Genomic DNA, 11,630 nt, shown 5'->3' on the forward strand with positions numbered 1-11,630 from the left:
TTGTGTGAGAACCATTCGGTGGAACTGTCATACTAAGTTAGGAACCTCATCTCGTGATCTCATCAAATATATCCAAGAATACCGTGTATAATCATCCACAAACAAGAGAAAATAACGATTTCCTCCCATGGAAGTAATATGATATGGCCCCCATACATCAGTGTGAACAATATTAAAAGCAAAAGTACTTCTTTTATTACTTGGTCTAAAAGAATGTCTACAATGCTTTCCTAACTGACAACTCTCACACTCTAAGGTGGATAACTGAACAGACTCAAATAACTTCGGGAAAAGAAACTTCAATGAACCAAAAGAAAGATGCCCCAAGCGATTGTGCCAAAGCATAATCTGGCTCACTGACTTTGACCCACTACTACTGCTGCTGCTAACATAATGGCTCTGATGTCTCGGAATCTCATCCAGAAGGTAGACTCCATTCACCTCACGACCACTCCCAATCATCTTCTTTGACTACAAATCCCGCAAAACACAATTACCAGGAAGAAGGGTCACTAAACAATTCAAATTTTTTGTCAAAGAACTATAATAGAAAGTTGGTTGGTATGAAGTCTAGGGACATGTAAGACAGAAGATAAAGTAATATCATTAGTCACTCTAACTGACCCCTTCCCAGCAATGGGGATATGTGAACCATTTGCTGTAGAGACTCTGTCTCTACTAGAGCACAACTGATCGGAACTGAAAAGGGTAGGGACATTAGTCATGTGCTTAGATGCTCCTGAGTCTATAATTCAGGGAGGTCCCTCCTTATCTGAAGTGGATGCAAGATTTGTAGTTGCATATGAACTACCTGTATGTGCAAAAGAAGTGGTGTAGTTGGCTCCTACACTCTGCTGTCCATCTGGAAGGCTAGAGCTAGTTGTATCTTTCTTACTCCTAAGCTATCCAAACCTCTCCAATTCTGTTCTCACTACTGCTACTGCAATGGATTCCTAATCAGTTTGGGAAAGAGGGGCTGAAGAGTCTCCTGTAGTGGCCACATTTGCATTTCCCTTCTTGTTCCTTATTCGGGCAGGCATAAGATTTGGATGAAGCTTCCAACAATTATCCTTGGTATGCTTAGGCTTCTTACAATAATCACACACCAAGTCCTTATCCTCCCTTCTAGTCTCACTGCTCCCTTTGTCTCCATTTGACTTAGGTTTGGTTGTACTAACCATAGTCGACTGGTCAATCCCAGGTTGTCTCAGCATGACATTCCTCTTACTCTTCTCTCCAGAAACAAAGGCATAAGCTTGAGAGAGTGTCACACTCTCCCTAGAAAGAATATGCTGCCTAGAAATGTCAAATTCAGGGTTCAACCTTGCCAAGAACTCAAAAACCCTATTTTTCTCTACCAGTTTTTAATAGGTTATTGCATCATTTACACTTTCCCATACCACAGTTTCTAAGTGATCTATTTCCTACCAAAGGGGTTTTAGCATGGAGAAATACATGGCAAGGGGTTTTTCTCCCTGTTTTATACTAATCACCTGATTCCTTAACTGATAGGCTCTGGCTACATTTTACTTATGAGAGTAGGTTTTAGTCACTCCATCCCAAATATCCTTAACAGTATTAGCCCATTGGAAATTTTTTCCAATATGAGGTAACATAGAATTACACAGCCAGGACATTACCGTATAATTATCTTGCACCCATCGGGAAGAATCTGCATCATGTTTCTTCTCCTCCCCAATGATGTATCCTAATTTTCCACGGGCACCAATAGCCATCTTGGCTGATTGTGCCCACTCTGAATAATTTGTACCATCAAGTTTTATTGTAGTAATGATTCTAGATCCAAAAATATCACTACTACCTCCAACACCCAGTCCCATGGTACCAGTGGATTTCACCTCGGTACAACTCTCCATCTTACTTCAAACAGTTCAACAGAAAGGAAAAAATAGATTGGAGATCTTCCAAAAGCAATTCAATATCACACACACAAAAACCAACCCTTCCGGAAGAAGAAAACCCTATTTGGAGAGAAATCTCTCTCCTCCCCATGCCTCCCAACAGAGAGAAGAGTGAATCGATCACTCCAGGAGGCTCAGAAAAATCTAGAAACTTAACTGCCCTCTTCAGAATGACAAAAGAAAACTAACAATACCTGGGCGCCCAAGATTAGATAAAAAACAAAGAGTCCAACTTTTCTGGGACTCTTCCCCATACTCCAGTTCTTCCTGATTTTGATGCCGCTGATGACTAGATCCCACCAAAAAATCCAAGAACCGGGCAATCTATAGTAGATCGATCAGCCCTTTGTTACTTCATGTAGTCGGCCGATCTAGGGCTGCATGAGAATGCTTCAAGAAACCCTAGCTGATGGCTCTGATACCAAGTAGAAATCTGTTGAATTCAAAAATGTGAACAGAAAAAGTAGTTTCTTAAAGAGAGAAGGAGAAGAAGGGAAGAAGAGATATTGAAAAGAAAAGAGAGCAATAATCTGACCACCCCTTTCACTTATTATTTATACTAAAAATATAAGAGCAATACAAAGACAACTATACCCTTATAGGGCGGCATAACATAAAATAGCATATATAAGACTCAAAAACATAATAAAATTTGGACTCACATAACTACTGTGGTCCCCACCACCTATCTAACAACTAACATAAAACATCTACTCATAAAACAACACAAAACTGATTAATCTTCAACACATTTAAATACTGATATTTATAAAATTTGATTAGTTGTTTAGGCATTCTCTCTTTCTCTCTCTCTCTTGAGAATTATCCTTTTTTTATAACACTTGGACGTGTAAGGTTATCCCCGATATGCCCTTTTAGATTTTGCTCATTAACTGGGATAAAACCTTCTTCCTAGAAAAAAATGGTGTTTCTGATAAATGAGTGAAGTATATAAGATCTTTAAATCTTACAGTCCTAACCACTTCTATGCTGCTGCATTTTCTAATGCATGAAATTTTTTAGATAAATGGAGTTTCTGTTCCTAGATATTTCTTTCATTTGTCCTACAGATATGCTATGAGCTTTGCAGCAAATTACTTGAAAGCGGTGTATGTGAAGAGGACCCCTGAAGCAAACAAAACCATCCATATTCTTTCTAGTGCATACAAAGCTACATTCACTTGGCATGACATGAAGACTCTTCAGGTTAGATGCTATGAAATTTAATACTTTGTTGATTACTTATGGGCTTTGCTCTCACTCCACCTTAACAATACATATATCAGGAATGTCGTGAAGCATGTGGAGGGCAGGGCCTGAAGACAGAAAACCGTATTGGTCAGTTGAAAAGTGAAAATGATGTGAAGTCCACCTTTGAGGGGGACAACAATGTGCTGATGCAACAGGTAACGTCAAAAATACGTATAGTTGAGGGAAAAAGAAATAGATATTTGGTGTTATTCTTTTAGTATCAATAACGGAATCAGAATCTGAAATGTGTGTATGTCAAATTTGGCAAGTGCAAAAAATGGTATTCATGTAGTAACTGTCTATACTTTAATCTTTAAGTGATATAATTTTTATGTTATTTAGATGATGGAATAATTGTTGAAAATAAAAATAAATTAAATATAGAATTGTTGACCAAAAGAAATGACACTAAGCGAACAAAATAATTTATAATTGATTGTACTAATTATCATGTATAAAACTCAACTCAGCTTTAAACCCAACTATTTCAATCATCTATGTTTTCTTGTCAAATTACAAGTCTTCAAATCACTTTTACCATTTTAGATCACGTTTTCTTTTGTCATTCTCTTGCTCTTTTAGAGCCTTATACTCATGCCAATTCATTCCTCGCTAGTGTAGTCATTGGTTGTCTATGCACATTACCAAAACACGTTAGTCGACTTTTCCTCATCTTGTCATTAATTGGAGCTTCTCAGAAGTCCTTTTGATGTGTTCATTTCTGATTTTTTCCATTTTAGTCTTTCATTCAATCATCTCAACATCCTCATCTTATACATTCATTTTTTGTATATGTTTCTTGATTGCCAAACAATCTGTCCCATACAGTGTTGCATGGACTTTCCTAAATGGATGAAATGTCTATGTTAGATACGCATGAGATTCCAACACTCTATGGATTCTTAAAGGAAACTTCTATGTAACATTTTTCTGTTCTCTTTGCTTATTCTATATAAATGAACAGGTAATGTACACGGATGTCATTTTTTCCATAATTAAGTAACAAAGAAATCTTTTAGACTTCTTTTAGTTTTGTCGTGTTAAAATTCAACAAGTTTATATTTTTTCTATATGCATGCCAGCTAATCCTTATTTCTTCATTTTTCTGATCAGACTCCCAGATGCACATCAGATTTTGATTGTCATGTCCATGTCCATGTAACATTGGTCCCATATAACAATGCTGATCTTATAACTGTCTTATAGAATTTACTTTTTAGTTTTATTGGTATATACTGATCAAATGGCACATTGGATGCACTGTTCCACTTCAACCACCTTGCTTTCTAATCCTATAGGAAACATCCTCATTAATTTCTCCCTCATTATGGATGATTAATCCAAGATACTATAAGTGATTAGTTGGAGTTTCTCTTGATCATCAGTCTTGATTGCCCCAAGTTTGCTAATAATTTTAGTAAAATTGCAATGCATGTATTTTGTCTTTGTTCTACTTATATTGAAACCTTTTGATTCTAAAGCATCTCTCCATGGTTATAACTTTGCATTGAACCCATTTTTAGCCTTATCAGAAAATAATATGCACCATGGGACCTTCAACTGTAAATGTCTAGTTACTTCATCAATGACTAGTGCAAAAAAGATATAGACTATGCCTTTCTCTAAGTCAACAAATACCAAACGGAGATCTCTCTTCTATTCCTTAAATTTTTCCATAATCTATTAAGTAACTTCAAACTCTTATGTTAAATTCATGCTGGGAGGTGGGAGATAAATTATGGAAGTTATCTTTTGATTTGGTCATGCATTACAAACTTGACAAAAAGAAAAGTTGCTTAAAGTGTCATGTTGATGTATGCATGTATCTGACATGGTAGGACCCCCATTGTGAAGATGTTAAATCATAGTAGGAATAATAGTTGGCACTTGGCAGAATGGTTCAATTTTTGGACCTTTAGAATTGTCAATTTTTGTGCTGTAATCCATCTGAGACGTGATGTGATTTCTTGATAAGAACGTGGAATGATTTCATCTATAGATGGAGGCAAAACTATTATTGGAATGACAAAAATTATATTAAGCTTCATATTTCTTTTTTATTGGTCTGATCCATATGGGTTTTATGGTTTGTAAAAAATCAGGTCAGTAAGGCACTCCTATCTGAATATATAGCAGCTAAGAAAAAGAAGAAGCCATTTAAAGGGTTGGGATTAGAACACATGAATGATTCTTGCCCTGTAATTCCAGCTCAACTCTCAAGCTCTGTCCTTAGAAGCAGCAAGTTCCAGGTAATATAAATATATAATTATTAGTAGCTGCTTTTTTGACATGTCTTGAAAGGTAGAAATATTTGACCATTTGATTATTATCAGGTTGACATTTTTTGCTTGAGAGAGCGAGATTTATTGAACCGTTTAGCTGCTCAAGTAGCAGAGCGTCAAGCACAGGGGGAAAGCAGAGAGTATGCATTCCTAATGGTAAGTAAAAGAACATCCAACATTAATCCATCTGCATGTTCTACCTATTCAAAGAATCAAGTTTCACCATTCGGAGGTCCTACCTAAGAGTTGAGCTGTCAATGGGTTGGGTCTACCTGATAGAACTAAACTGATTATACCAGTTCTGGTTTGAGTTTTGTGTTCTAAATCTCTAGATTATAATTGGGTTGGGACTGGGTTTTTCCATTCCTAACCAATAATGTAGTTAATAATTTATAAAGGTCTCATGATTTTCTTGTAATTTTTGTTATTTTTTGTCTAAAAGGGTAGATTTCATACACGGTATATACGATAATTTTAGTTGAAACACGTGTATTATGAACATATAAACAGTTTACTATTTACTATCATTTTTATTAAGGTTATATTTTCAAAAATGAAGTCTCAAGTTATCATATTATAGGTAATTATAGATGTCAAGTATAATCATGTCAGATCCAATTCTCCTGATTAATAATTGGTTCAGTTCTGGTTCTAAGTTTATGTCCCAATTATAATTGGACTGGTTCAACCCTGTCCCGGACCTGGTCAGACCCATTGACAACTCTACCTAAGAGAGTGCATAATCACATAGGCTGTCTCATTTTTTTATCATTAAATTAACAATTAGTTTATTGCATAATAAAAAGAGAACATACAGATGTCCCACTATCCAATTAGATAGAGAAGTAGGTTTCTGATAACCTCTGGACTCTGGTGCTTCACACTAGTTTATTTCTATTGACTCCCAATCCTGCTAGGCTCTCTGCTAAGGTGTTTGCAGACCTAGGTAGTTCAGGTTAGTAAATGATGCCGAAGTTTCTCTTGTTTCATGTCTTAAACGCTAAGGTCCTTCCACCTTGATATCAGACAATTAATCCCTACTAAATAATCTCCTTCAACAACGAAACCATTTCACACCCTTTCCTTTGAAAATCTCAGTCTGTAAAGAAGAGCTATGAGTTTGAGTTCAGCTCTTACAAAATTCCCAACCTTTGCTGGACCTGAATATCTCAACAATATATTATTGCAGTGGTCTCTGAAAGCTCCCCTGACTCTGGACTGGCCTGAGTGGCTGGGTCCCTAGAGAACTACCATCAAAATTAATATTCATGACCAAGTTAAGTTTCATTTCAAAATCTAGTTAATGGTGTTCCAGTCTTCCAGATCCTTGTTGGGAGTCCTGTTTTGTACTTATGGCCTGCTGCATGTTTCCTGTGTGCAGCATGATGTTTCCTTAAATAAAATATTCAATGGTAAGTTTCATTTCCTTTAATTAATATTCATGACCAAGTTAAGTTTCATTTCAAAATCTAGTTAATGGTGTTCCAGTCTTCCAGATCCTTGTTGGGAGTCCTGTTTTGTACTTGTGGCCTGCTGCATGTTTCCTGTGTGCAGCATGATGTTTCCTTTAATAAACTATTCAATGTTATTTTAAAAAAAAGGGTTTTTATTGATTCCCCCACCTCGTAAATTTTTATTGGTTTGTAGTTTGTACAGTTGGGAACAGTGACAGGTGGTGGAATCTATCAAAATACAGGGCGGGGGGGGTGGGGGGGGTACTCTATCATAGGTGGGGATTTGGGTGTATAAAACCCAGAAAACAATAAAAGTTCATGAGGTGGGGCAAACCATAAGTTTCCCAAAAAAAGGAACGGGTGGCATATTACAGATTAACTGATCTATGGGTCATCTAGCCCCAGATCTGAGCCTTTTCCAATATATTCAACAATTTATTCTTTTATTCTTTCTGTTTTTTTCCTGTAATCTTATTTCAATTTTCTTTCACTTCTGTGCAACCAGAGCTATCAACTTGCAGAAGATTTGGCTAGAGCTTTCTCAGAACGAGCAATACTACAAAACTTTTTAGAATCTGAGGCCAGCCTATCTGTTGGTTCACTAAAGGTAACTGTTAAAACTACTTCTTGTCATATCTGTGATGCTTCAGTCAAAATGGCTGTTAAATGGTTGTTCCCTGAATATCTAAACACCAGTGGGCCATTTGGATTAAAGTAGGATAACAGATTTTTGGTGTAAGTAGGATAATAGTTAATGAGACAAAATCAAGTTTTTAAGAGAGTAAAATTGATATAAAGTCTGGTCACTGGAAAAAGAAAAAATAAATATGGATTAAGAAATTGTTTACCTGTCTCTTTGTCAAAAAAAAAAAAAAACGAAGAAATTGTTTGCCTGTCTTTTAAGCCAGCTATTGAAGCCTCAATCTTACACATCCTAAATACCCATCAACAATTAACCACTGACAATTTCCTCATTGATAATGCACTCGGACCTCAATTTTACTGCTGATGTTTGAAAGAGGAAAAGTGGACTTTTAAATTAATTAAAACCAAACCCATCGTCCTCTTCTTTCCATCTTGGTATGAAGACTGGTAATCTACCCAAGGTTCAAAATATTGGTATCAGAAAGCATATCACTAAGATAGGAAATGGATATGTATTACAATATGCTTTGGATGTGTATGGATATGGTTGAAAATTTTGGATACACATGGAAACATTAAGAAAGCTCTCAAAAATCTCACAAATACATTAATAACACTAAATCTAAGGTTGAAATGACTATGAATATGGTAAAAACACATAAGAAAAAACATACTTTAATGGTTTATGAAGAAAATAGATTATAATCAACATACCATGACATGTAGATATGATACAATGACTACAGTAATAATGCCTCAACCATGGGTCTAATAGACTTACAAATATTTCTATTTACAAATTACTACATGTATGAGGCCATTAATATGCTATTGTTTATTTAAGATAAATTATTAATTAATAATTTGACAATATATAATTGATTTAAAAATATATTAAATCAATGAGAATGTAGAAGATCCATAAATCCAAGAGTCCAATACAAAAATCCTATGTAACCATTACTTTTTAATTACTAAATCAATTATTCTATATTTTATTAATTTTACTTTTGGATGATACCGTAATAATAGCTCAGCTTTATCTTAAATTCTTAATGTTCCAGATAATGGCTGTATAACTTTTTAAAAGTTATTATTTATTAATGTAAATTAAGTTAGTTTTGTAAATAATATTTTTTGTTTATGTAAATAATAAATATGTTGTTTTTACTTTTTATTGTAAATTAAATCATTACTTAATAAGTTACAGAACTATATAATATTTATTTAAAAAATATATCAGAGCCATTAGAATTTCTAAGATACATATTATATGCAGTTCATAAATTTTAATTACTAAAATAATTATTCTATTTTATGGTTTTTATTCCTGTAAATTATCGATAAATTAAAAAAAAAAAAAACAGTTTCTGAGATCATCCATATATCATATATTTCATTAATATCTATAAATACCGATTTTAATGATCAATTTTTCTGGTTGAACAATCATATATAAAACTATTTATTTGAATTGAATGTGGTCCTCAAGTTAAATAAAGCCTGTTATTTTAACTATTACCACATTATTTGGGCAATGGTTCAGTAGTGAATAGTTATACCTTTAAAATGGAAGACCTGGGTTTAAACCCTATTAAAAATATTTAATTTTTTAAGTCTGTTTAATCTTTAACGAGAGAGTTCCTCAGGGTATAGGAGGGATCTTGAGAGATAAGGATGGTAATATCTTAGCCTTGTACTCGGGTCCAGCGGGAATGGGAGACTCAAATAGGGCTGAGTTGTTGGCAGCTTTACAAGGTATTCAGATTGCTAATCAACTTGGTGTTGAGAACTTTTAAATTGAAAGTTACTCCAAGATTGTTGTAGGTTGGTTAACAGATCCGAGCTTAGTCATTTGGTGCTACAAGAACCTCTCAAAGAAGGCCAGCTGGTTATTAAGAAACATGAATGTTAGTATACAGTGGGTTGGCAGGTCTGCAAATGGTGCTAAATGATTTTCACTCTTTAAGGGAGGTCGCACCTCGTGCCTCTCAGTAAGATGATTGTAACAGTTATCATATTGTCTTAATAAAATTCCTCTTCAATTATCAAAAAGAAAAAAAAAATCTTTAACGAGAGATTGAATGGCGGGATTTGAAAAGCCACAGTTAATGGGATTAAGTGGTAAGATTTAAGATCTTAAATTAGAAATTTAAAAGCACCAAATTAATGGGGGTGTGAAAAATGGAAAAAAGCCACAATTAATGAGAAGTAAATAGTGAGATTAAATAGGTTAAACTTAAAAGAAAACTAATGACACAATCTTGAATTTCAAGAGCATGGTTTACATCAGCACCAATGCACCATACGTACCTATGTATTGGTGGATACAAACCATTACAAGCCTAATACGGGTAATAGAGATCACAAGAAGAATGCATCAATGTTGGGCCATTCCACCTGTGCCACATGTTACTCACCTTGTAAACTGATACAATATGCCCTCCCTGTATTGGGTGTATCATATCAATATTTTAAGCCTTGAATCCACCTTCTAAGAAAAAAGAGCACTAAATTGGTGTGTTTTAATAGGGAACAAGGTTGCTTTTAGTATCATCAAACACTTATTCACAAGCCATTGAAAGGTGTTTGGATGCAACCCTTAAGGAGTATGAAAACTTCAGCTACTATTTAAGGTTAAATAATGATGGCTTGTTTAGCAAAAACGACAAAGTCTTCGTATTAACTGGATGTGATCTTGTTAGTTCAAATGCCATGTATTTTAGAAAGTGCCAACTGGCTCAGTTGATAAGGTCCCTATCTGCTGATTGTAGCAGTGACTTGGGATCAAGTTCCACCTTCACCATTGTTGGGGGATTGTGGGTATGGTGATGGGCAACCCCCTGTAGTTTAGTCCATGGAGCCAAAAAAAAAAGGCCATGTATTTTGGAATTTTCCTTTGCTGCACGTGATTGTTATTGGACATCTCAGCTCTCAGGGGAGGGAAGAAACTGACTGTTCACCTCTAAATTTTCTTTGCAGAATGTGTTGGGTCTTTTGAGGTCAATGTATGCCATGGTTAGCTTGGAAGAGGATGCATCATTCCTCCGATATGGTTACATGTCAACTGAAAATGATGCTGCTGTGAGGAAAGAAGTGATGAAGCTCTGCAGTGAACTGAGATCCCACGCACTTTCTTTGGTCAGTTCCTTTGGTATTCCTGATGCTTTTCTCAGCCCAATAGCTTTCAACTGGATTGAGTCTAATTCATGGTCTTCAGTCCATAACTAGATAAGGGCCGACATATTTCTCATGCTTGAAGCAGAATAGAAATTGCTTATAGGCTTGTGTCAATAAGGTGCCTATGTTGATTTTCTGCTTCCAGTTGTTCAAGGCTAAGGCTACTCTACTGTAAAGTTATACCATACACTTAATAAACCCAATGCTTTATTGGCATTATCTGAAGTAGGCCCATCCAAATGGGGGTCTTTCTTGTTCTCTATTGGTGTTTATATGGAAATTCCACCCAACTTATACAGGATCGTACCATTGGAAAAAGACAATAATGAAGTTTGTTGTGTATAATCATGTTGATGGGTTGTTATTACAAGTCATTTATTTGGGAAAATTCTTGAAATATAGAGCCATTTGGTCAAACATATCCTCACTTCTTTTGGAGATGCGTGCCTTTTTTAGACTTTAAAATTCTTTTTCCAAGGAAAGCTCTCCATCTTTATTTTAGGGAAAGACATGGTACCTGAAAAACTTTAATCAATCAGAAACCCCATATGAATGGTTATTAAATTTTCAGGTACCATACCTAACCGGTACCATAATGGGAAACATAACTGATTTTATCAGTTTAGCAAACTTCGTCATTTGTTTTTTCTTTTCTTTTTTTATTTTTTCATGGATCTATCGTGTTAAATATAATAGTTAAACTACAATTTCTCTGCCACCAAATCAAGAAAAATAAAGAAGATATTGTACTTTGTCAGAGGAATCATATCTCAATTTAAGTTGGACGATTTGGGTTTAATACTCTTCCAAAGCCGGCAAAGCTGAAATTTGGAGTGAAAATCAACAAAGAATTGTAATTATGTTGTAATATGTGAACTTGAATATTAGTATATAAG

General features: G+C 35.0%; 1 protein-coding gene across 1 annotated transcript in view; it reads left to right on the forward strand.

Annotated features, from left to right (window-relative positions):
* LOC148877633 (acyl-coenzyme A oxidase 3, peroxisomal-like) overlaps window positions 1–11,151 on the forward strand; it is a 29,038-nt gene extending 17,887 nt beyond the window's left edge. The window contains exons 8-13 of the mRNA XM_088942249.1: window positions 2,993–3,128; window positions 3,209–3,328; window positions 5,276–5,422; window positions 5,507–5,611; window positions 7,415–7,516; window positions 10,537–11,151. Coding sequence (XP_088798375.1) covers window positions 2,993–3,128; window positions 3,209–3,328; window positions 5,276–5,422; window positions 5,507–5,611; window positions 7,415–7,516; window positions 10,537–10,785 — 859 coding nt within the window. The 3' untranslated portion in view covers window positions 10,786–11,151. The remainder of the gene's footprint in view (window positions 1–2,992; window positions 3,129–3,208; window positions 3,329–5,275; window positions 5,423–5,506; window positions 5,612–7,414; window positions 7,517–10,536) is intronic.
* Window positions 11,152–11,630: the final 479 nt, after the last annotated feature.

This window comes from Nelumbo lutea, chromosome 1, assembly GCF_056320005.1.
Source record: "Nelumbo lutea isolate HS-2025 chromosome 1, American lotus-T2T, whole genome shotgun sequence".
In the NCBI taxonomy this organism is placed as follows: domain Eukaryota; kingdom Viridiplantae; phylum Streptophyta; class Magnoliopsida; order Proteales; family Nelumbonaceae; genus Nelumbo; species Nelumbo lutea.